The sequence below is a fragment of the Leuciscus leuciscus genome (assembly GCF_965113295.1).
Source record: "Leuciscus leuciscus genome assembly, chromosome: 17".
NCBI classification, from domain to species: Eukaryota; Metazoa; Chordata; class Actinopteri; order Cypriniformes; family Leuciscidae; genus Leuciscus; species Leuciscus leuciscus.
In genome coordinates, this window is record NC_138741.1 from 20,752,526 (window position 1) to 20,779,902 (window position 27,377).

Consider the following 27,377-nt stretch of genomic DNA (forward strand, 5'->3'; position numbering starts at 1 on the left):
GGCGCTATAACAGTGAAAAAAATCATGAAAATAGCTATAAGTTCACCCAACCATTAGTCTACTGAAAATTGGCATTCAGTGTCTTTGTCCAGGGTGCCATGATAGTCTATGAGAACATTGGTGTATCTCAAAAAACTCAGTATACGTCATTGGCACAAAGCCTTGAAGGAGCCTTAAAAGTTTCAAGGAAGCCCGTGTTTTTTTCACAGGAGTGACCTCCTAAGAATCCTTGCCGAGTCCAACAATACCAAACATGCCAGGTTTCGCCTTATGGTTTTTGTAAGTGTCATTTAGAGCTTTAAAAAATTGTGGTTATCTTCAAAGCCGTTAGTCCGATCTAGACAACAACAAAAAAACTAAGGAAATTTGAAAACATAGGTAAATAGCTAAACAATAACGCCAAAATGTTAAAATTATGATAGGAACTGACAAAATTTTTTATTTAATCCAATCAATTTCACCCATGGATCATTTTGATGCTCTCACATGTTTGAAAAGTTTCAAGGAAGCCGTGTTTTTTTTTATTATTTATTTTTTTTTATTATTTATTTACAGGGGCAATGCACATTAATAAACATAAATGTAAACGTGCCAGAATTAGCCCAAAATGCTATTTTTCATCTGTAGACCCTTGACAGAATGTTAAAAGGTCACCCTAAAAACAGAGACAGAGCATCACACACATCACATAAGAAAAAATTTAAATAAAAATAAAAATTAAGAAGTTAATAATAGTAATTACAAAAACAAAACAAATTCACGCACAACCAGAGAAATCACTATTAAAATACAAAATAAACGTGAATTATCTAAAACAAAGTAAACATGAGAGAAAGGAAAGAGAAAGATTGCAACAGAAGAGAGCAACATAGCAAAGAACAATTAGTACAAAGAAGTCCATTGTCAAGAATACAATACTAAAAACCTACTTTTTCGAATTCCTCCTACACCGTTTGTCCGATTTTCACCAAAATCGAATCATATTATCTCCAGACTGTGCCTTCTAAAACTTATGGATTTCGTGTCGATTGACGAAACCGTTTTCGTATAGCGCAGCAGCAAATTTGAGGCATGATGCTAAAAGCATTATTCAGGCTTTATCTCTGCAATGCCTTGACATATTGACACCAAACTTTGTATGTGTCATTGTCACTTCACTCTGACCACATCACATCAGTTTTGTAACTACGCCACCTATTGGTCGAAAGTGATAATCCATTAAATCGTATTTTGAATGACTTTTTATATGATTTTTCAGGCATTTTGCCTAAAATCCTCTTTAAATGTATTTAATTGCTCATTGTTGCAGTTGGTCTGACACCTTCAGCCATGTTGGCATATGCTGTCATCTGCTTGCGCTTGGCCCCGATAATTGCTGCTTGCAGCTATATTTATTATTATTATTATTATTATTTATTTTTAGGAATTTGACCTAATATATATGGTATTATCACAATATTGAAATAAGCATTTTCAAACAATAACAGGTTTTTTTTTCTTAAAACAAAAAAAAACTCTAAATTATATTTAAATCCAATAAAGCAATACACACAAAAAACTGCATAAAGTAAACAAATGTTTTAAACTGATTCAAGTGTTATAAAGAATTATAAAGAACAATAGGTAACACTTTACAATAAGGTAAAGTCAGTTAATTAACCAACATTAACAATGCGCAAAAGCTACATTTGTTACCATAGTTATTCTTTGTTAACATTAGTTTAAAAAAATACAAGTGATTGTTAGTTCATGTTAGCTCATTAATCATTTGAATTTAATGTGTTATTAAATGTTGAAATTAACATTAACCAAGATTAATAACTGCTTTAGAAGTATTGTCCATTGTCAGTTTATGTTAACTATAGTGAATGAACTAATAAAGCCTTATTGTAAAGTGTTACAGAATGCAGATCCAGACACAAAGAAATCCATTGAAATGTGAGCTTTATTAACAGCACTGAGCAGAATGGAGAATACGGATGAGTATGCAGTTCAAATAGACTTTGAAGAATGAGTAAAGCTTAGTAATGAAGACCTTCCTAGTTTTACGAGTAAGGGGAGGCTGCAGACCTGGAGCCGGTAGATCTACGCCCCTAGCAGTTTTACGCCCCTGGCAGTTTTACGCCCCTGCTGTTCCTGATGCGTCCAGTAGGGGGAGGCTGTACATTGACACGAATTGATTGAGGTATAATAAATAATCCGCTAAAGTTATTGTTGTTTAGCAATGATGCAACATTTATTATTTATAAACGAATAGCTTGATAGAGCTAGGTAGTTATCAATTCATTTCTTTATATCAATGGATAGGTCTATCATTTATTTCGAGAGACAAAAAGTTCTGGACGGTCAGGTTGATGTTCTGTCTGGCTTAAATTGATAAGTTATAGCTGACCACGTGTAAGTTTAGCTGCCCCTAGTCTTCTCTACTCATTTTCAAAATTAATTTTCTTTTGTTGCCCGTCTTTATCTTGCCTCTTCTGGTAAGACTCCTTTACTTTCTGGTTTGAGTTGTTTCTTATAAAATGAGATGATCTAACTATCTCATTTATATCTAAATATAAATTTTTCTTAAAATAGCGTACTGATCTGGATTAAAATGTAGGCTGTGTGCACTTAAAGTGGGATTTATCACACTCTGTCTTTGCCAAGTAACTTGCATGATGCATCCCATAAAGGTGTGTGTTTGCTTTAGCTATGGAAATCTCTCTCTCTCTCTCTCTCTCTCTCTCTCTCTCTCGAAACTTTTATAAACTATAAACACCCATCTCTTTTTTAACTGCATTCCAAACCAATAGCTTCTCTAGTAAATAAATGACTTACAGAGACATACAAGGACATGTTTTTAATGTCATTTTTTACATTTTCTCTGCACAGTCCATCATCAGTGGCCAAAAGAAATCAAAGTGTCTTGACACTTTTTCCAAAAGTGTTCCACCAACAAGTACCTGTGCCGTTGTACTTTGAAGATCAGGAGCAAATTGATGCAATCCACACTCATCTGACATAAATTCTGGCCAACACACACACACACACACACACACACACACACACACACACACACACACACACACACACACACACACACACACACACACACACACACACACACACACACACACACACACACACACACACACACACACACACACACACACACACACACACACACACACACACACACACACACACACACACACACACACACACACACACACACACACACACACACACACACACACACACACACACACACACACACACACACACACACACACACACACACACACACACACACACACACACTCACACACACACACACACACACACACACACACTGTGACTAGATCAAATTCACCATGGATGTCCTTTTTATATTTTTTTTAAGTTTAGCTTTTTTTTTAATGAAATACACACATGAAATGCAAATTAAAAAGGCAGTTTGTGTTCTCGTAACACTTTCTTTTATGTGGTCTGTGACTCATGGGGTCAGTGATTCTGCAGGGTCTCCAATAAGTATTATAGTTTATCTCAGTTGCTTTGGTGCATTTCTCAGATCACACCTGAAATCACATCATCTTTCACTTGTGCACATCATAAAAGCAATTTCTCATTTTATACAAATTGCAAATGCTTTGGTACATTCATGCAATTCATAATGTACAACTGTCTGCTGTTTCCTACATTATCAACTCTTTATGTCATGTTGATCAAAATATAGGCCTATTATGCTATTTCTCTGTTGAATTGTCATACTCAAAACATCTAGGCATTAGTTCCTTGCATAAGTCATTAAATGCAAAATGGCTGACTAGTTGTCATAAACTGTTAATCATGTTTTCAATACATTTCTATTACACTTTATTTTGTAAATGTGTCCTGAACTGATGAATTGCGGAGGTGTATTTAGAATTTCACTAATGAAGGAAAAAATGAATTGATATAATGAATAATGATGAAATGTACAAAAGCAACTGTGATAAAAAATTAAGGATTCAGGAATTTTATACAAAATTTAACAGTGAGTCCTGCTGCTTTTGAATTTGACAAAATCAAATTCACCATGGAGGTCCTTTTTACATTTGTTTGTTTAATTAAATTTTATTTTTTTATCAGTGAGCAGAAGCACTTTGACAGGAGGATAGAAAAACAGTTAAAGCAGAGTGGCAAGCCATAGGGGAGTCATCATAATTCATAAATGGTGTTGATAAATAATGTTTTTGTGAACAAAAATATTGTCTCTTTCTTATAAATGGCCCTTGGAATTTTAGAAAAGGGATAAATTGTGTTTGTCTTCATAAAATGCTATGTAGGACACTGTTTTGTAGCTGTATGATGACTAAGTGAATAGTACAGCAGATATTTAATCGAGAATCCACATGATTACACGGTGCTGTATGTCTAATGGGCTAAATATGTTTAATATCTAATTGTAACTTTATATAAATTCACAACAACATATTTCACTCAGTCTCCTGTATAAAAACATACAGTGAATATTCTATTATTATTAATTAGTATTATTATTATTACTATTTATTCAATATCAATGTATTCAATATTCAATTAACTATTCTATAGTAGGTCATATATCATTACTTGTCATCTGATCCAACTATGTGTGTTATTTTTTAATTCATGAAAACAAATAGTCTTCTGTATAGGCTGAGTGAAGCCCAACCTAATATCTAGAGATTTTTTAATCCATAGTGCAGTGCAGATTTATACTAAAACGTTTAATATTTAAATTAACAAAAACCACAAATTCGGGCAAAATATATGAACTGGACGGTTATTATTGTGTAAGTTTTGAGCATCGATTTAATGGTGTTATTTCGCAGCATATCCCCCTACTGGACGCATCAGGAACAGCAGGGGCGTAAAACTGCCAGGGGCGTAAAACTGCTAGGGGCGTAGATCTACCGGCTCCAGGTCTGCAGCCTCCCCATATAGAGTTTTACAGGTGCAGGAGATCATGGATAGCTGGACGGATGGCTGGATGGACGCACGGCTGGATGGACGCACACACCTCTTCGTGTTTGGTGAGTATGCAGGATGATGACAGGAGAACACAGGAGAGGAATACGCTGGCGTACCAATGCTGGAGAACAGGTAAGCAGTCCACTTCATAGAAACAAGACCGGACAATGATGTGAGACGAGGTGTGTGCTTTTGTAGCTTGATGATGGTGCAGATGAGGTGCAGGTGTGAGTGTTTAGTACTCTGGTGAAGGTGTGTTGTGTGAATGGCTGATGTGACATTGACAATGGCTGATGTTCATTAATGAAGATGTTGTAACACTCAAATGATAATAACGGCCTCATTAAAGTATGCATCATTGATTAAATCCCTGCTGTCTCCCTAAATCTAATGTTTCAAATATGAGTTGCATGCAAAACGTTTTTGGTCTTGTACGATAGTACTTTTTTGTCAGTGAACCTACCAAAACTTCTACCATTGATTATCTTTGACATGATATTTAAGCCTTTCAGACCCAGAAACCACTACTCAAACTCTCAGCCATCTGAAGGATTTCATATAATAACTTAAATAACTTAAGTAAAATATCAACATTATTAAAGTATATAATTCTTATCAGATCATTAGCAATTTTCTGTAATAATTAGGGCATGGGAAATCATAAATGAACACTGACAATTTTTTTACAACATTTATTATATCTTGGTTAATTACATTTTTAAATGCTACTATTGTTCATTGATGATTCATTTTCATAATGTATATAAGCTACTGTAAGTTAGACATTTGAAATTTGTATAGGAACTTAGAATTAAGGTAAATGTATATATTAATAAAATAAAAATGTTGTACCCTATGAGTATTGTTAAATAGCTCATGTCATGATGCCTAAAATGTATTGTGATATCGAATTTGTACCCCTTACAGTACCTTTGCAGACCCCTAGGGGTCCACAGACACCTAGTAAATCCTGGATTAGAGTTTATCCAGAAAATGTGGATCTGGAAAGACTTTGTCAAAAGTATATTCAGTGTCCAAACGACTGACTGACTGACTGACTGACTGACTGACTGACTGACTGACTGAGATATACAGGTTTGGAAACACATGTAAATGATGAAAAGATTTTTTGGTACCCCTCTACGTTTATCCAAACTTTTCAAGATATCAACAATCTCTTATTTCTCTGTAGTTTAACAAACATCCACCAGAGAACAGCTTGAGTCCATGCTGAGAGAAGGCCCTGTTTTATGTTCCAATAAAAACAATTCAGCAAGCAGTGGGAGCTGATCTCAGGTCAGCCTTTTTATTCTACATGTGAATTTTAAATGAAAAAGAGAATTACTTAACGAGGACAAAGCATAATTCATTAATTAATTTTTCTTACTCGCTTGCAAAAAAAACATTTCTCTCTCTAATTTTTCTCTCAATTTTTTTGGTCTCTCAGATACATGCAAGAACTGTGAGTCAGGCTGTATGAAGTGAGTGTAGGCGGAGGTGAGAGCGTATTGTAAAGGGAAAGACGCTGCAGAAGCTCACTGTATTGTATGCAGCATGGACACATCATATTCAGTAGAGCAATACAGATTGGTTACTATGCTACCATTTTATGTGTGGACCAAAAGCCACAAAACTCTCATTTTGATTTCACAGGGTATTTTCTTAAGTGCGTTACAGACTGTTCATGTGCACAGTATCACCACAGTCAACCATGACAGCTGCAACAGCACAAAACAACTACTTTGATTATGACATCACCAATACAAATAACCTCTAAAATGCCAGAAATCACTTTGCCTTCCAAAACACCACAGACTAAAATGCAGAGATTTGTAGACTTGAATTATTTGACTGCTGCAAAAAACATTAGAAAGTTTTATTTTCAGTTCGAACGGAGCTTAATTACAGTCATGAGATGCCATGATGACATTAAAAGCATCTCCAGAACAGATCATCGGAATTTAACTGAGCTGAATGGGAACACTAGAGTCAACAGTTTGTGTGTATGAGACTGTGTCTCAAGAATAAACAGCAGCGATTATGCAAGATCCTCAAGGGGAAACTGTCCAGATGTGCCTAACTTGAGACATGAGACTTTTTACTCTCTTTTCTGTCCTTTAAATATATACTTCAGTTCTGTGACATCTGGAAACTCAAAAATATAGAAGCAGTCACCCTCAGATCTTACAAATGTTAAACACTTAGTTTATGGACCTGCATCCCATCCTGTTTTTATGACAAGAGTTCGGGACAGGGGTCATGAGTGTAATGGAGCACAACATAGTTATGCCTAAAATAAATTGTATTTGCCATTTTCGTAAGGTCAGAGGTGGAACAATATGTACATGGGACTGAATAATGTCAGCCAAGTCTTTCTTTCCAACTCCATCATCCTAAAGGGGTTGTTACAAACAAAATACAAACACTATTAACTCAAATTCAAGCAAGTTTTCTAAAACTGAAAACTACTATATGTAACTCCCATAAGTAACTTAAGTATCATAACATAAGTATCTTCTACACTGACCCTAAAACAACACAATGCATACACACATATATATACACACACACACCAAGAATGATTCCTTTATCCATACATTTGTATGGGACATGTATAAGCAGATTCCTCCTATTAATTTAATGGCAAATCTTATTTGTGCCGTTTATGTATAGAATAAATAATTGGGAATCACATACCAGGGGTTTTCAACCTTTAGAGACCCAAGGACCATCACCCAGACACTTATCAATTCCAGAGACCCCCGAATAAAAAAGAAATGGCATTAAAAATTAATGTATATGTTTTATATATTTTCTCCATTCACCCCTTGGAGTATTTTCAGGGACCCTTGACATAGACAATTTTGTAAATGTATACAAATTCAAAATCTAGCAATGGAGGAAATTCTCATAGCGGCCAAACTAAAGCAGCAGGTGTTCATGTGTGTGATAATGTGAAGAATAATGAATCATTGTTTGTCATTTGTTTGCTCAGGTATTGAAGTAATTAGTGTAATTATCCACATTCAAACACAAAAAGGGTGCAGGATGGCCACAGAGTGCTGGCGTGTGCAGGGTTAAATGATTTACTGAATGCATGATGGGTGAAAAAGAACAGAACCAGCCATGAGAGATGTCAGATCCGGGAGGCTAAAAGGCAGTTATGACACAGTTATGGTGTGTTTTGTGATATAAAGTGTGCACATGTGTGAGGCTGAAAGTGTAAGAAATATCATGAAAAAGAGACAACTAAAACTTCACTTTGTTTTCTTATTCTATCCTTATCTTTGGGAGTTCTTGTGCTCAGAGTTCTTGCTGAGAGTTTGGAGCAAAACCAACTAGTTTCAGAACAATGTGTGTTTGGGGATAAAATCCTATGCTTTATTATGTGGTGTATGCCTATTTTAAAACCTGTAGATCATTCAATAGTTGGATGATGTCAACATTTAATAAAAGCTTTAGAATAATTTTTTACTCACTCTCGAACAGTTGCAAACAGGCCTAAGGTCAGTTTATATGTGCAACATAAAAATAATAGCCTTTTTATAGGGAATATGAAACATATTACATATACATGTTCGTTATTTATAGATGTTTAAGAGAACAGATGCTATCAAGCTGCCAAACATCCCAGCGTCAGCAAGGTTGTATTAATGTGTGTTTGATGTCTAACATCTGGCTCGTATCTTCACGTTTGTATAAACTCTCCTCTGTGTGTTTGAAAGATAAGGCTCGAGGAGGTCGTGGTGGCCCTGCCAAGGCGCGAGCATTAGTGGGCGGACAGGACTAGTCACGTGATCCTTTCACCGAGTTCCCACGCAAAACACTCCTCACACATCCACGCGTGCTCGCGCTTTCGCTGCGCGCTCACGGCCCTGTTCGCAACACAGTCCTACGGTTCTTGAGAGAAGAAACTGAGACTTGAGGGGAAAAAGACTTGGATTCATCTGATGTGCTGTTGTTAGGTTTCCTGGCTGAACTGATTTGTAGAGTTAAGTTATGTTTCCTGCTGCAGCTCTGGGAATAAACTTAAGCTGAGACCGAGAAAAGTGAGTATAGCCATAACTCCTTTATCCTATATCTACTACTAATGGACTTGTTTGGATTTGGACAGACGCAAAATGTTTGATAAAGTGCGTCTGCAGCAACTTGGTTATCTTAAAATAGCTTACAACATGAGTGTTCGATCTTAAAGAATTCTTATCTTTATGTATGTTAAATTAGTGTCAGTAAATTTCATGTTTAGTTATAGGCTACTATAACGCAGCAACTACACAATGTTAGTGCATCAAAACTTGGTGAACTGCCGACCTAGACAGCATGTCGGAGCATTAAATTCGTGCGCAGTTCTGTGGAAAACTGATTCGTAACGCGCAAATAAACCATTCGTGCGCCCCTGATGCCCCCCAAAAAATATGTGTGCACCTATGACGCCGAAAAATGCTGTCTAGGTAGGCAGCTCACTAAGTTTTAAGACAGCTAATTGCTTTTACGCGTTCAGGCTGCGGTCGCGAGACGCGCGTCAATGATGAGGGAGATTCAGGAGCTGCTTTTCTTTGCGTAAAATACAAGTTATATATAAATTAAAATATATAAATTAAATGTAAACAAAATAAATTCAGATCCAAAAACTTGTGTAGGGGTGCGGGGTGATTTCAGGCTATCAGGGTGGTGGAGGAGGAGGGAGGAGGGGAGGCACTAAAGGTGTGAATTGTTCTCTGTGGGGTGCGTGCAGATATGCATGACTTGTATAGGATGTCAGCTGGAGAGCAGACCCACAGGCGTTGTGTGAATGCATGTTTATTTGTATGTGTGTGTACAGACAATTAATTTGTAATCCAAAGTGCCCTGGCCTTTTTGTATTCAAGCAGCAATTGTGAACACTGCTTCTAGTGGATCAGAAAAAAATTGCCTACCCCTCTATTTTTTTCTCTCCCTCTCTCTCTCTCTCTGAAGCAGAAGGTTGTGTGTTGTGTTTATGTATGAGCGAGGGTGAGTGTGTTGAGATGATTGCGGGCGATGAAGAGAGCGGATTACGCATCCGCCCCCCATCCAGTCTAAATGTGAAGAAGGTCTACAGCGAGAGCGCAGAAGAACTCCAGTCCCCAGAGGTTCTGAGGAGCAACGCTATGTCACCTGACCTGAGGCAGGACTTCAACATGATGGAGCAGAGAAAGAGAGTCACACAGATTCTGCATAGTCCAGTAAGACGTCACTCCCACACACACTCGCACCAAAGTGAGAATTCGCATGCTCTCTCTCTCTCTCTCCCTCCCTGTGCATTTTATGGAGCCCACGCTTGTGTTTGATTGCATAACAACCAACAAGTGGAGACCCGTTGCCATTAGTAACCATGCACATATCACCAGAAATGCTGGGAATGAGTGAATTAAATAAAAAACCTGAAGTGATTTCTGTGTATCATGTTTTTGCAGTATATTTTCAGGGCAGTTAGTCTAGGTGCGCTTTCTGATGTCTTAGATGAAGCTCATCTCTTATGTGATTATAGCTTTATCTAGTTTTAATTTCCAAGTAATTTGGAGTGACTGCATGATGATAATGCCCTAAATACACAGCAAATTATTGATGTCAAAATATGTCCATGATTGTTTTAAAACCAACATCTTGTTTTTAGTTTAAATGTAGCCTATAAGTGTAGGCCTATATTTGTTTTATCCTGAAACAAGTAAGCATGTATTTTTGAAAATAATTCTAATCACCTTTTTGCCTTACTAGTGAATTTTTAGTAGTACAAATGGTCCTGTGGTGTTACAAAATAATTTGTTATCAAATTAAAAAGTACAGATATTCCATGCAGTCTCTCGATTTATATGAGGCCATAAAAGCTGCATGCTTAATAGCCTAATTATAAAACGCATAAAATGCTGTTTAAAATATTAAATGAAGTATAGCATGTCTCAATGTCACAATGTCATTGTCAACTTCCCAGAACTATTTCACAGTAAAGGCACTTATGACTGGACCTTCTGTTTACTGAACTTTCTCTGAAAGCCTGTTTTGTTGTCAGTGATTATTCATTACCATGAAATAATAAGCTATGAACAAATCAGAAATGTCCTATATTTAAGGAAAGTATTTCCACACTTAAGCCACACTTTAAATCAATTTTATTGGATACACATACCATACAAAAGTTTAGGCTTGGTTAGATTTATTTTAAGAAGTCTCTCATGCTCAAGGCTGCATTTATTTGATCAAAAATAACGTAAAAAAACAGTAATATTGTGAAATATTATAGCAATTTAAAATAGCTCTATATATCTTAAAATGTAATTTATTCCTGTGATTTTAGTCCATTAATCTAGTCTGCAGTGTCACATGATCCCTCAGAAATCATTCTAATAATATGCTGATTTGGTGCTCAAGAAACATTTCTTATTAATATCAAGGATGATTTTGATCGCTAAAAAATCTTTTTGTGTCCAAACTTTTGATTGGTAGTTTAGGATAAAATGTTCTGTAGATATGCAAGCAATGCATGCTAAACCTTTTCTTACATCTACATCTTAGAAATACAAAGTTCTGTCATGAAACTCTAGATGGTGCAGGCTGATAGGTCCTATAATCTGCTTGTAATCACATCATTCTCAATAGGGCACTGCTGATTGGTTCCTGGTGTATCAGTAGCCAATGAGCTTGCTGCTCAACCCCTTCAAATACTGGTCACAGTAGTTTCTGTTGCAGTTGCAGTGTGCTTTCAGAAACCCCTCCGCCTGTATAGATCTGCTATGGGTAATTCATGTATGCTATATTGCACAGCAGCAGCATGTCTTACTTGCTCACATCAAGCGTGTTGTGTATGTGTTAGTCGTAGCAAGTCCCATACTAGCAGGAGCAATAACAATAGCAGCAGCAGCATAGCAGATCTATTCCGCCAAGACCAAACATATCAACATTGTCATATCCATTACCATGCTAAACACTCAGAAAGCTGTCATGACAGAACTAACTTTCTTGAATTTCTCGCAATTACATTTAACCAACTGGTAATTTTAGTCACTGTATAAAATCATTATGTATTAAACGGACAGCATATCTATAATTTTAGAAAATGTTTTGCTTGAAAAACAAGTGTTACTTTAACATAATTGCCACTTGGTTTGATATTTTGTTATCCAATGCAATGACATTCTGAAGTGTGGCTTAAATGTCCAAATATTTATTTTAATTATATTTTAGTTAACGTGTGTGTGTGTGTGTGTGTGTGTGTGTGTGTGTGTGTGTGTGTGTGTGTGTGTGTGTGTGTGTGTGTGTGTGTGTGTGTGTGTGTGTGTGTGTGTTGCAGGACTTTAAGGAGGAGTTGGAGTGTATGGTAAAGGAGCAGTGCTCTAAAGGCAGTAACTCCGGTGGTTTATTTGGACACATCGCACACCTCATCATCAGCAACACACTTAGCAACACTGGAGTGTACAGTCCCAGCAGTGAGTGCACACACATAAACACTTTTATTAACACTTTATACTTTCCCATTGAAGATATTTTGTTGTCATGGTCAACAGATGGCAGGCATATAATTCTGAAAGCACAGATATCGCCAGATATTTATTTTTGTTGTGCTGCTGTGTTTGTGTGTTTCCAGGTGCAGGGTCTATCAGTCCGGTGAATGATCTGTGTGGTATGGAGTGGTTTAATTGTTCTAAAGCTGAGAGGCAGGGCCGCTGTAAACTCGCCTGCTTGTATCGTCTTCTGGACCTATACGGACACACCCACTTCCCAAATACATATATAACTGTGAGTACTCACATTCATTACACACTTTTTTCCACCTCAGCACACAAATTGTTTTTCAAATCTGATCTAGGACTGACTGTGCTCCCTGTCATTTTGCATGCAATAAAATTGGATGCTTTTGTTCAGACAACATTGGTTGTCATAGTGATGGCTTAAGTGTCAGAACAATGCAGAGAGAGAAGTGAATAGCTGCCATTGTGGAAAAAATAGACGAAAAACTGTTCATTCTGCCTCTATTCTATCCTGACATGTCACCGTGATGCTTTAGTCATCGAACAACCAAAGCCTCTGATGGATTACTGTGCTTTACACAATCATGCATATGTGACGTCTCAATCACCATTCATTTCATAGTGAACGCCACATGTGAGTGCAACAGACAGCTCTAGTCACCAGTGCACTTTGTGTAGGATGTCAAACTCATCTGCACCCTTAACAATATAAAATGTAAATCTTATTTGCCATTCAGAATTCATTCTGATTCACAAAGCATTTTTTTGGGGTGTTTATCAGTGTTGGGAAGCTACTCTGAAACTGTGGCTTAACTAGCTACAAGCTACTCATAAGTTAAATTAGTTAAGATACAGTCAGGCTACCCTTCTGAAAAAGTAGTTAGCTACACTACAAGTTACTATCAAAAAGTAGTTAGCTACACTACAAGTTACTATCAAAAAGTAGTTAGCTACACTACAAGTTACTATCAAAAAGTAGTTAGCTACATTAAAACTACTTTGAATTTTATATTACAAATAACTGAATAATTGTTAATGAAGAATGTTTTAAACAATGTTATATAATACAATTATTATTTCAAAGGGTATTGTTTTATTTTGTACAGTATCCAAAGACACGCACAATACACAAATATACATCTCAAACTGGCTGTCAAAGTGCAAAATTGCTACAAATGTAACATCAATGCAAGAACAAAATGTATGCAACATAAATTGGATACACAGGTGTAGTCGAAAATGCAGGTTAAACTCACAGCACATGTAGTGATGGAGCTCTGAGATGCAAATCATGAGCTGCTTGCATTGAACACAGTGGGCTTCGCTCTGAAACCTGCCACAACTTAATTAGATCACGGTTTTCCATTTGATTGACAGATGCTTTGCCAAAGCAATGGCACATTCATTACAAAACCGTGGTGGGACAGATTAAGCTATTAAGCCACCTATTAAGATTAAGTCATCATAAAATCAAAAATAGACTTTTGATATAGAGTGCAGTAAAGCTCTACAATTAATCAACTTAAAAAGCCTATTGTTCAACTGTATGTGCTTGAGGTCGTACGTAGACAACGTATTAATTTTTGGTTTGCATAATTTGCATACTATAGTGTAACCTTTATTAGTTGATTCATGTGAAATATCAACACACTACTACTTTTACATAATCATCAGACGATCTCTTCTCAGTGAACTGTAAAGCCACAAGATGCTTGATGAAACAATAGATAGTGATAATGCACAATTTTAGTTTGGGATCTAATAAGAATTTTAGATGCTGCGCTGCTTGAATGTATTGTTCATCAAAAACGCAAAACAGAATGTAGTTTTTGGTTGCGCTACATGCTTGAAAAAGTAGTTAGCTACTGGAAAGGCTACACTGTTTTAGAAGCAACTGAGCTACTGTCAAGCTAAAGAAAAATATACTTAAGTTAGTAGTATCGCTACTTGTAGTTAGCTACTCCCCAACACTGCTTTTTAGATAGTCAGATGTCTGAACATAGTCCGATCCTCACTTTAGCTTATTCTGGCCAAATGCCGCCCACTTAAAAAGGAAGAGGCCACCTGTGCTGTTTTTTACATGCTGTTTAACTGTGGAGCTTGCTCCTTAAGATAACTAGCTTACTTGCTACTAATCCCTCAATCCAATTGCACAAAAGCAGCCAATCAAATTGGAATTGGTTATTTATTTCCAATGCATCTGAAGTTCTTGTCTTTTTCTATTTGATACCAGAATATACTATAATGTTCTCTCTCTCTCTCTCTCTCTCTCTCTCTCTCTCTCTCTCTCTCTCTCTCTCTATTACAATTTCTCTGTCATTTTCTTCTTCAGTTGCGCATCAACAAAGAGCAAGATCATATTCTTATTCTTCCTAGAGGACTGTCATTCTCCGAGGCCACAGCAGCTAGTCTGGTACATACACCCCCACACATTTTGAACATTTATTTATAAGATTTATAAGGTTGGGAACCATACACATTAGCAGTTAAATATAAATTCCATATTGTATATAAAATATGGAAAAATACTGTACAAGAAACGTTGATCTGTTTCTTGTATCGTGTGTTGTTCACAGGTGAAGGTGAATCTGATTGGTGAGGTGGTTGATCAAGGAGCGACTGCACTACCTGTGGATGTTTTGGGATTCAAACCACATTCTGCAGTGTATTCTGCCCGACCAGATGCCAAATGTGTTATACATACATACACGCCAACTACAGCTGCAGTGAGTATACTCGCAACACACACACACACACACACACACACACACACACACACACACACACACATTTGCCTTTCAGGTCTCCCACATTCGCATTTGTTTGAATGCAAGTCAATGGAACGAAAAGTGTGTTAACTCTTTCCCTGCCATTGATAGAATTTTCCGTCTTTCCATGTTTTCACTGTTATATGATAGGGGGCACTAGTGCAAGTGTGTCCGACTGCATCCCGCAGTACTACAAACCATGACCACTAACTACGCCCCCTACCTCAAGTAATGCCCCCTACAATGAAACAGCTATTCGTGATGTCATCAGACCCCTCCCTCTGAAATCACTGATGTCGTCACTACTGCTCTTCTTCTACTTCACATTCCTCGCTTTTTAAGCTTTTTGAAAATCTACAGTAATTTTTTTTTTTATGGAAATGGCAGCTTTAGGGTAAGGTATAGGTTTGGTTTTAGCTATTATTACCATGAGTCTGGATTCATTTGATAGTATAATTTATGTTTTACTAGCTGTTATTTCATACTTCATAAGATTCGAAAGCAATATAAGATTTCATACATAAAACAAAAAAAATTACTTCAAAAGATTGTTGCAGTTAATGACATCCATGCTCGTTTCTTCGCGGGAGGCGTAACTTGTTGTAGAGGCGTGGTTTGTAGTACTGCAGGACGCAGACAGACCCTTCTCCCCTTGTGGGCCCTGGCACATTGGTTAAAAACCACTAGCACAGATACAGTATTCACTCTGCCTGTAATATGTCCTTTCTGTGTGTCCTGTAGGTCTCTTCTATGAAATGTGGCATCTTACCCATTTCCCATGAAGCTTTGCTGCTGGGAGAGGTGTCTTATTTTAGCTACCATGGTGATTTAGCTGACGAGCAGGAGAGGATGGAACTTCAGAAAGCTCTGGGTCCCACTGCCAAGGTGACTGTCTGTGAATTCTGCCTCTCGTTGGCATGACAACCCTTAGTAATTCACTATAGTACAGCATGGAAAAGCTTAAGCTGGGAAAAAGAAGGTTATAATCATTGGCACATTAAAAGATCGTTTTTTTTGTTGATATTTGTTCATTTTTGTTTAGTCAATGCTAATGTTAAATTTATAGCTGTTAAATAATATTTAAAGTATCATATTTATAATATTATTTTGTGCATAACTGGGATGCATTACGGTGGATTCGCAAAACTGATGCAATTCTGCTTGTTTTTAGGTTTTGGTCCTGAGGAATCAAGGTTTTCTGGCATTTGGAGAGACGACAGAGGAAGCTTTTCACTATCTGTATCACACCCACCAAGCCTGTGAGATACAGGTACACACACACACTCACACATACACATACACACACACACAATCAAAAGGAAATGTGCATATATGTGGATGAATAAACAAATATGAAAATAAACTTTGAAGAAGTGAATACTAAATGGCAAAGGAATATATGTACTGGATCAAAGTACACAGAAAATGGAATGGATTGACAAATCAAACTGGCAATCTTTTTTTCTTCTTCTTTTTTTTTTTTTTTTTTTTGTGGAATCGAAGGCCCAGATAATTTCTGCTCAATTCTAACTATCAGTACCTAAATGTCAACAGACAGGCTGCATCCGAAATCACATACTCTCTTGAGTAGGTACTTATTTTGAATAAGTTATTGCTTCACGATCGCTAAATAAGCATGTTATATATACATGTATGTATGTATGTATATATATATATATATATATATATATATATATATATATATATATACTGTATAGATAGATAGATAGATAGATAGATAGATAGATAGATAGATAGATAGTATATGTGTGTGTAGCATGAATGTAATCCTGACATACTTAATTTTGCCATGCTATCATTATCATTACCAGATCCTCAACAGTGGCCTCATCTGGGTACTTTGTGCCTACTCTTTTATGAGTACTGTGAATTCGGACATACTACTTTTGTTTTTCACCTACTATGTAGTAGGGAAGATTTCGGATGCAGCCCAATGGTGTGGTTAGACTTTCATTCAACATCATCTCTGTCTTTCTGCCTTTGTTTCTCCTCAGGTTAGCGCTCTGCTATGTGCGGGTGGGGTTGATAACCTTTGCGTGTTAGACAGAGCAAGTCTGAAAACAGCTCCTACGAAAAATCCCAGTGGACAAATACCAGACGGACAGATCAGATGGAGGGTTGGAGAGGCAGAATTTGAGTCGCTTATGAGGATGTTAGATAACTTAGTGAGTGGCCTGTGAGCTAATCTATACCAGATGTGTTTGCAATGTTTAAATGTTGTCTTTTGATGGCATGGAGCATGTATTATTAAACATTTAACAGTAAAAAAAACAATAGTGCCTACTAACATGCCACCTTCTGCATTTTCAGGGTTACAGAACCGGTTACACTTACCGCCATCCCATAGTTAAAGAGAAACCTCGACATCATAACGATGTGGAGATCCCAGCAACCGTCACAGGGGTGGCACTAGAGGAAAAGGATGTCTTTCCACAGAGTCCATTGCACGTCCTGGCACAGAAGCGGGACAGAGAGAGGATACGATGGCTTAACTCTCCGAACAGCTACTTAAAGGTCAATGTACCTGAGGAGTCCATCAACGGGACATGCAGCCCCCGGTCCAAAACTACGGTATCTTTGAATAGTGTGCTAATTTACAAACATGCCCAAATACAACATGCTAATATTGAGGGTTTCATACAGTTATGCATTAGTACTATTCATAAATTCACTTCAGCAACATAATGAATCATATTTCATTGTGGTTAATCATGGATAAGTATGGAAGCATGTTTCCACCAAAGAATAAAAAAAATAAACAGATCTTAGTCAGGGTGGTGCCATATTTAATTTTGGACCTGAATGAAAATGAGGCCGTGAGTGATTGAAGTGAAGTGTGTTCAATAGATTTGTACTGTAGTTTAACAACTTTTCCAATTGTTTAGCTGACAAAACATCTTCCCAAATAATCTTTCAGTAGACAAAAACGCCAACAGCTTTGAAAGTTGTGGGTTTTGAAAATCATGTGATCTAATACATTTATATAGTAAATACCATTGTAAAGACTTCTAAAGTTTTCATCCACACAAATTCAATATGGTGTCTGGTCTGACTAAGGTCTATTCTGAGATCAATTTTAAAGTAAGAAATAATAACATAATATACATAATTTCAAGAAACAGTGACAAATTTGCACTATTACAAATCTTTCTTCTTTTATTACGCTACGGGAAAATGAGCTTCCATACATCAGAAACTTTGAAAGAAAAATTAATATGTATATTTATGTATGTGCTTAATATTCACTGTTTTATTAAATTCATTATTTTCTTAATCTTTTTAGTGGATGAAGTCAGAAGATTTAGGCAGCTGCAAGGACACTCCAATTAGGATTGAGGACCCAAACCAGTTTGTCCCTCTTAATACTAACCCCAGTGAAGTTCTGGAAAAAAGAAATAAGGTGAGTGAGTGAGTGTACAGACTGAACAGACTGTGTCCACAGATTGTGTTCACTACACTAAAGCACTGCTTTGTTTGTGGTGGCTTAGATTCGAGAGCAGAACAGAGTAGATCTGATGACATCTGGACCGAAGTCTCAGCTGCTGGCAGACATCGTTATAGACAAGCCTTCTGGACCAGTGCGTAACTACACTAACACAAATACTAAATAAACAACCTTTGAAAGGCCACTAAATAACTGTTTGTTCTAAATTACTTTTAGTACTTTTGACAGGTATGTTTAAAATGACACTCATGAGATGACAGCATCAGGCTAGAAAAAGCTGCCTTGTCATGTGATTTCATGTTGTTTGTGTATTTTGTTTCCTCAGAGTATAACATTTAATTGCACCTTTATCTCACAATGTGACTTTACTTCCTTCCATTATACCAACAATCATTCTTTGTTCTTCTTCTTCTTCTGTTCAGAATGCTTTATTTCCTTCCTTCCTTCCTTCCTTCCTTCCTTCCTTCCTTCCTTCCTTCCTTCCTTCCTTCCTTCCTTCCTTCCTTCCTTCCTTCCTTCCTTCCTTCCTTCCTTCCTTCCTTCCTTCCATACTAACAATCTTTTTTTTCTTTCATTCCTTCCTTCCTTCCTTCTTTTTTCTTCCTTCCAGCAGTTCAAATAAACTCAAATAAAAAAGGAAGAAAGAAAAATATTCAGAAAGTAATGGAAAAAAATTAAGAGTTCAGATGCAAAAGCCTCTAAGTGCCATCTGAAATTTTATTCTAGAGTGATCATTTTTATCAAGCTCGTATATTTAAGTTCAATAATTTCACTTAAATGGCAATGCTACCTATTAATTGTCAGTTAAGTGAAATTACTTAAAATATACAAGCTTTATAAAAATGATCATTCTAGAAGAAAATTTCAGATGGCACTTAGAGGCTTTTGCATCTGAACTCTTCATTTTTTCCCTTACTTTCTGAATATTTTTCTTTCTTCCTTTTTTCTTTCCAGTACAACAACCTTTCTTTTTTTCTTTCTTAATGTTTTTAATCCCTTCCTTCTATTCCAAATTTTTTTCTTTCCTTCCTTCCAGTACTCATTTATTTTTCCTTTCTCCTTCCTTTTTCTTTAGTCCTTCCAGCATACCAACAAATTCCTCCTTCCATAATACCTTCCTTCCTTCCCTCCCTCCCGTCCGTCCTTCCTTACATACCAACAATTTCTTTCTTTCTTTTAATTTTTTCTCTCTGAGGTGGAAACATGATTTCATAGATAGATGTCAGATAAAGTCCAAAACCAGTGTCCTTGCAAAACATAAACAAAAATTATGTAACAGACACACAAGTGTCAGTCAATCCCTTTGCCATTATTATTTTCAGGAATTCATTTATGAGGATGAAGAACAGGCAGCTGTTCTACCACCCAACCCTTTCAACCAATCAGAGGCAGAGCTACAGGAATACACACAAACTGTGGAGAATAAGAGCAGCCAATCAGGTACAAGCACACTCTGCATACAGAGGGTGCTTCTCAATTCTTATTTGTGCATCCTCGTTTCCTTTCCTCGCGTCTCAGCTCCACCCCTGTAGGATGCGAGGGAAGGCTGCAAGGAAAGAAAAGGAGGACGGAGTAATCGAATGAAAGCTTTTTTATACATTGGAACACTTGATCACTCGAGCGTCACTTCACAGCGTCATCAGCAGCGCTCAAAGGATCTGCCCTTATGTTGTTAAAGTTTGGTTATTTAATAAATTCATAATAAATAATAATAAAGCAAGATACCCTGTTGAAATATGTGAGATGTGTGGTTTATTTAAACTGCAAAGGTAAAGCATAAATTCAAATGATTGTGACCGATGTGAAGGGGGAGGGGAATTGATACGTGCGTCGCGTTAAGTCGGTAAAACTCTTCCGCAAAGGATCCACCTGTGTATCCTCGCTCATGACTCCTCAGGAAGCCTCCTCGCTCCTCGATCCTCGACTCCTCGCGGTGCAATTAGAGAATTGAGATGTCCTTAAAGATAGCTGAGCTCAATCAGTTTCCGGGTCATAGGATGGAGGAGGGAGGAGCGAGGAGACGAGGAGGGATATTGAGAAGCACCCAAAGACACAGAATGACACTACCATTCAAAGGCTTGGGGTCAGTTAGAGTTTTGAAAGAAATTAATACTTTTATTCAGTATGGACGCATTAAATTGATTAGAAGTGACAGTGAAGGCATTTATAATCTTATTTATTTTTAAATGCTGTTCTTTTGAACTATTAAAGAATCCTGAAAAAAATTTCTCCGCTAAAATATTAAACAGCACGACTGTTTTCAGCATTAACCATCTCTATTAGCAAGATTGTAAGGCTTCACTTAACCTTGTTTGTTAAAATGTGTTTTCTTGACATAAGCTCTTCAGTCAGAGGCCGATGAGGAGTTCACGGACGGAGAAATGACCACATATGACGGCTCCACAGTGTCCCTGTCGATCTCACCTCTCATGAGCCCTGAAAGAGGAGGTCAAGATTCTCTCATATAATCTCATGTAGTTTCGTATAAACTGTTGGCTGGGATTGTATGAGCATATTATCACACTGGTATTTGATAACCAAATTAGTTGCTGTTTTATGGTTTCCAGCTGGATGACCTCATGCTGAAAAGTCTCTTCCTTTCATCTTCAGACTGTCTCTCAGCTCTACTGCAGAGCAGTGACGGCGATGACCTGACGCAGGATGATGACCTCACTCTACAGGTCACGGAGCTCAGCATCACTAAAGAGATGCAGGTCTCCATAACTACCACTGTCGCCAACAACATTTCAGTCACCAGCTCTTCTGATAGTCAGCCAAAGTCACCAAAAAAGAAGAAAAAGAAATTTCGTACTCCTTCCTTCCTGCGAATGACGAAAAAGAAAGAAAGAAGAGAAAAGGAGAAAGGAAAAGACAAAGAGAAGGAGAAAGAGAAGGAGCAAGAAAAGGAGATAGAGGAAGAAAAGGAATGCAAAAAGGACTGAGTGAATGAGTCTGTTAGACACATGCTGTGCAGGGGCTAGTGGGTAATGTAGTTTCAGGAGGGTCCAATGATAAATGTGATGACTAGCAGGGATATGGATATGGATATTAGCGTTAAAGCAATGACTTGTATGTATTGTTATTAAACGGAATATTTCAGAATACTTTTCTAACAGCCATAAGCCATAATAATAATAACTAGAGCAAAAAGTCTAAATAGCCTAAGAATATCCACCTACACTTTTATAAACTGTACATAAAAGCACACTTATACACAAAATAGAAATTCTAGTTCTGATCTGCAACTTTAAACTCTGAATTTGAGAAGCATCAGAAACATTTTGATGGCTCTGCATTTTGTTTGTAAATGAATTGATGTTTTGTGCTGATATAATCAGGTGACAGTGAATTGTATGAAAGACTGTGCATCTGGATTCCTGCATATTAGGAACATTAAAGAAATGGGAAGCTGGCCATTCAGTGTGATATGAAGCTTTTTTGATTTGCTGGTTTTATAAATGAAGAGATGTGGTTGATAACATTGTTATTCTGCTTCTAGTTTTATTGACTGATTATATACAGATTGTGTTGTATTCACTCTATGTTGATTATATTAAGATATTATCACTATACTATCAAATACACTGTTTTTAATCAATCTTATGCTGTATTTATGTTAATAGTGATGTATTATTGTGCTCACCGAGGTATTTGTCTTCCATGGTCAAATACTGCTTTTGTAATTTGCAGTGTCTCATGGTCACATGTGTAAATGTAATGTAACCGCTGTGAAATAAAAGTGTGCTGCAATTTACTATGAATAATTTTTAAAATAAAAATCTAACCTGTCATTTGGAAAACAACTTGAATAAAAAAGTCAAATTAAAATAAACCACAAATTCTTTTAAGAATGTCAAGAAATCAATGTTTATTCCTCTCAAATATGTAAATATACAAAACTGAAAAGCAAATGTAACAACAAATGGACTGCAGCAGAATGCTTATTAGACAGAGGTGAAGACAGCAAAACAATCTGTTAATCTGTTCAACAACACCAGTCAAATGTGTATGAGGGCGGCCAGAGCTTTCCATATACATTTATTCAACACATCATAAAAACTATAGAGCAGTTTCCATCCTCAGCAGCTCGTGCAGAGACTCGACCTGAGAGCATGAGGAGAACCAGTAAAACTAAACAGGAGCTGTCCTTCACTGAGGACTGATGAACATCCAGAGGCTTGTTCAGTACAGAACAGCTCCAACATCCACATACTAAATACCCACTATTACTGCAAATAAAACAAGGGGGAAATGTGTTACTATATTCATATCATATCCAATCCGATTTGTTTATGACTTCTAAGTGGGTTTCAGTTCGTTTCATTTTTTATGGTGGATGATTACAGATGGTCACAGACACAAGGGAGATCACTGGGGCATTAGGTGCCTGACATTATACTTTGAAGTATCATTGTACTGGGTCATGGGTTTATCTGCGATACCACACGTGCCGACGCCAACCTTTCCATTCACACTCTCTGGAGATGCAAATATACTCCTCTTCACCTGCAAAGGAAGATCATACAACATGAACAATATAACAGGGTTTTTAAAAAATAACAGCATTTAAAGGCATACTCCACCAAAAAAATGAACATTCTGTCATCATCACCCTCATGTCGTTTCAAACCTGTATGAATTTCTTTCTTTTGCTGAACAGAAAGGAAGATATCTAGAAGAATGTGAGTAACCAGACAGTTTTAGATACCATTAACTTCCATAGTAGGAAAAAAATATACTATGGAAGTCAATGGTATCTAAAACTGTCTGGTTACTCACATTCTTCTAGATATCTTCCTTTCTGTTCAGCAAAAGAAAGAAATTCATACAGGTTTGAAACGACATGAGGGTGAGTATATGATGACAGAATTTTAATTTTTCGGTGGAGTATGCCTTTAAGAGAACATTGCAAAGTTAATCAGACTTTATTCTTATATACACACCTGTCCTTTCTTATTTTTTGAATAGGCTTTATTGTTAAACTGCTGCCATTTGGACTTCTGAACTTCTCTCTCTTGCTCCAGCTCCTTCATGCGCAGCACCTTCTTCTGGGCCTTTTTCTTCTTATATTCCCTCTGTTCTGCCAGCAGCTCTTTCCTAAGAGAAAACACACAAAAGGAAAGATTTGTAATAAATAAATAAACTGTTGTAGTATATAACGTCTGTGCCACTGATGGAAAAGTTGTATATAAAAAGTATACATATACACTTTTTAATACACACACACACACACACATACATATATATACACACACGTGTGTAAAAATTTAGATTTACAATTCAATTAATAGGAATACATATTTTAAATATACAAATTTTAAATTGTAGTATTAACAACTGTGCTCATTTACAACTTTTAAATCATATTATACCTAGATATGTTGTTCTGTTTCGACACTATGGCCCTGTTTACACCTGGTCACTTCATGCATTTTCTCTGAAAAGACCAGGTGTAAACGCCCTCTGAAACGCTTTTGAGACGGATTTAAATCCGATCACTCAAAACACTTCAGGAGGTGGTTTGAGACGCATTCCAAACTAAACTGGACAAGTGTAAATGCACCTGGTTATTGAAACCACATATGTAAAGTTTACTCCTCAAAAATGATTTAAAAACAAAAAAACGTGAGAGAGCGTTATAGGCTATATGACATGTTATAGCCATATATAAAAGTATGTCGCAGATGCTCAACACACAATCATCTTCATTAAAAGTGAGACTAAATGATCTTACCAGTGCTGATGCCGCTCTCTCTCCTATTGTGGCCTGATCTTGAAATTAGCTGATGATAAATAAAATGCAGCTCATACATGTTGCATTTGTTGACGTGATCTCCGTTAAATTTGCATATAGAGCGGGAATTGAAGATCGAATTTATATTCGTTTTGCGGAGACATTTACGAGGCCAAGTGTAAATGAAAAACGTGTTAACACATTAGATTAGACAAATTACCAAATCGGAGGGGTAAAAACAACTGAAGTGACCAGGTGTAAACAGGCCCTATATTAAAACAGATTTAAAAGTTATATTCATGTCTACATACTTGGATTTGGGCTTTCCGTCCTTCTCTTCCCTGCTCCTGCCCTCCTCCACTTCTTTGAGCACATGAAGTGGCAATACCTCTGCGTTGCCGTAGCCAGCGAAGGTGATGGCTGCCGTGCCATTCTCGCTGTCAATCTCTTCAATTTCCGCCTCATACAACCTGCCAATCACACACCACTGTAAGCAGGTGAGTACGGATATTTACACGAATCCCTCTTCCAAATGTAGCCGAACACAATCCCTATATACCTCCCAGTACTGTGTTGGTGTGTGATACTCACTGTCCGTCCTGGCTCCAGGTGGCCATGCAATGGTCTCCGACCCTCCAGCTGTGAGTGGGAGCGACTGTCTCTGAACTTTTGGTACTGGTCGTACCCTCCACAGGCTGTGATGTCAACAGGTCTTTTGTCAACTCAATCACCTCCTATAGTGACACATAACAGCAATGTTTTGATGAACATACTTGCATAGAAAGACACTTTTTTTTGTCAGAGGCTATCAAGCGTCAACGTAAGTGACAAAAACTGGACCCCTGAAAACATGACAGACCGCTGAAAGACTCTGGTCTCATCAATGTAAACACACACACAAAAAAAAAGCAGAAGATAATTGTGCCCCAAACCTGGAGATCCTTCTGCAGTTTACGCAGATCTTCATTATCTGGATCTGTAGAGAGCGCCGCCTCCACCTGCTGCAGCTGAGCTTTATAATTGCTCAACTGCTTTACCAACTCTTCAGACATCTGAAAAATGAAATAGCATACCTTTCAATAAAAGAGTGAAAACACACCCACCCTTGCCTTGCATATATAAACATCAAATTGATGTTCTCTAGAACAGGAATCCCAAATATTAGTTATCTGAATCCGACCTAAAACATTTTTTTTTTTTTTTACTATCGTGACTCCCCAATTTGATCGTTTTAATTATAAATGCTTAGCCGTAGTAGCATTAATTCAAACCGTGTCTCACGAAGCCTTGTTTTGATTCAGTTAAACAATACAAAAGCGATGTGGAGTCATAAATAGAGCACAAGGCCGCACGCTCGGCAGAAGACATGTTTACATCTATAAACACAGTATACTCGAATCATCTTTTACCATGCGTCTTACCTTTAAATATTCCCAATATAACAATTATATGAAAAAGTGTTTAATTAATGTGTTAAGTGTCCCATGTACGATGGTATTTTCGTGAAAAAAGCGGCCGATCCTTCTACGTTTGTATCTCTTCGTGGTATCGTTTTTTTCGACCTTTTCCCGGATGTGACGCCACAGTCTCGCGTGATAAAACTGTTGTCGCGATGTTGTCGCGCCATCCTGTGGCAGAGAGGAAAGGTAGCTGCTAAGTAAAATCAGAGAATGTGGTCAAATTAAATAAAATTAACACTAATGAAACAGACTTTTTTCGTTTTTGAAATAAAGTTTGATTTTGAATCTTATTTTATACTTAAGGCTTTTATAGCTCATATAGGCTAGTGAAAATAAGTAGTTCCACAATCTACTTGAGTGCGGAACTACTTATTTTCACTAATAAGTAGAGTGAGTCTAGGACATTTTTTAAAACCTATTATGAAATTCTGATTGTTTGTAATGTAAATTAATTAGATCTTTATAACAGCAAAGCAGACTTCTTACATACAATTTAGGTATATATCACTCTATATTTCCTAATAATATGTCTTATTATAAGGATATGTTTAAATTCTTAATAATTTTATAAAAACTTTTCATTGTAGTGGAAAAGTATAGGTCTTAATGGAATGCAATACAGAGATGAATGAGCGAAAGCCTGATGTATCCTATTCGATGCTTACATTTTAAATGATTTCTTCTTCTTCTTCTTCTTCTTTTATGTATGGATAATCAAGAAAACCTAGTGCTTACGTATGTTCGTCCTGAAATATAACTAACATTATTTGTAGTTTTGCAACTTTATGCATAATAAAACTGTCAGCTCGTAATTTGACCAAAGTAGCCTACCACATTTTATTTAATGTCCAACAAAGGCAAGTCAAAGTTGCTGCCAGAGATTGTGAATGTATGTTTGCAGATAAAGGCTCGAGACCCAGCGCACATCTTCAAGGCACCCACCATCGCACTGACTTTACAAAAACAAACATATGCACTACAAAATGTGCAAATGTACAACTACTAATTACATCGATGTGTAATTGGTTTGGTTTAACGACTACTCAGTAGAGGTAAAAGTTAACTCCAACTCCAGAATTACTGAGTGCTGACTCAAATTGGTCAACTTATTATTACAACCTTACAACAGTCTAAAAACTGAACTAATCAAAGTTGCAACCCAGATAGCAATGAGTCGGCGGCCCACCGTCGGCGCTCCGGCGGCAGTAGAAGCGGCAGAACGGCGACATCGCAAACACGTTGGACGGCGCACCGCCGGCGGCAGCCGCTTTTTAAAAGCGGCAGCCGCCTTCCTACCGCCTTCGTTCCGCGGCCGGCCCGCGGGCCAACCGCCGTCCCGCCGCCTTTATATTGAAGGCGGCCCTTCCGCGGCCCGCCGGAGGCAAGCGCTATTTTCGAGCGATCTGCCGCCGCTTATTCTGGCTATATATAATATTTAATATTTATAGCATGCAGTTTATCAAGAATAATGATTGCTCAAACCAGACA

General features: G+C 37.2%; 2 protein-coding genes across 3 annotated transcripts; one reads left to right on the top strand and one right to left on the bottom strand.

The window, feature by feature from the left end:
- Positions 1-8,707: 8,707 nt before the first annotated feature.
- add3b (adducin 3 (gamma) b) lies at positions 8,708-22,449 on the top strand. 2 transcript variants are annotated; one of them, XM_082144101.1, is made up of 15 exons: positions 8,708-9,026; positions 9,934-10,181; positions 12,284-12,419; positions 12,578-12,729; positions 14,794-14,874; positions 15,038-15,187; positions 15,971-16,114; positions 16,401-16,499; positions 17,245-17,415; positions 17,561-17,821; positions 18,534-18,650; positions 18,739-18,828; positions 20,018-20,135; positions 21,036-21,143; positions 21,306-22,449. In XM_082144101.1, exons 2-15 carry the CDS (start codon positions 9,960-9,962, stop codon positions 21,635-21,637), a joined length of 2,181 nt encoding a protein of 726 aa, XP_082000227.1. In that variant the 5' UTR covers positions 8,708-9,026; positions 9,934-9,959; the 3' UTR covers positions 21,638-22,449. The 2 variants fall into 2 exon arrangements, with proteins under 2 accessions (XP_082000227.1, XP_082000226.1); XM_082144100.1 differs by having other exon boundaries at positions 9,937-10,181.
- A 99-nt stretch (positions 22,450-22,548) lies between these two features.
- Positions 22,549-26,003, bottom strand: smndc1 (survival motor neuron domain containing 1). Its single transcript, XM_082144171.1, has 6 exons — positions 25,851-26,003; positions 25,362-25,481; positions 25,021-25,163; positions 24,741-24,899; positions 23,639-23,792; positions 22,549-23,201 (listed from the first exon to the last, which is right to left on the bottom strand). Exons 2-6 carry the CDS (start codon positions 25,479-25,481, stop codon positions 23,064-23,066), a joined length of 714 nt encoding a protein of 237 aa, XP_082000297.1. The 5' UTR covers positions 25,851-26,003; the 3' UTR covers positions 22,549-23,063.
- Between the last annotated feature and the right edge of the window lie 1,374 nt (positions 26,004-27,377).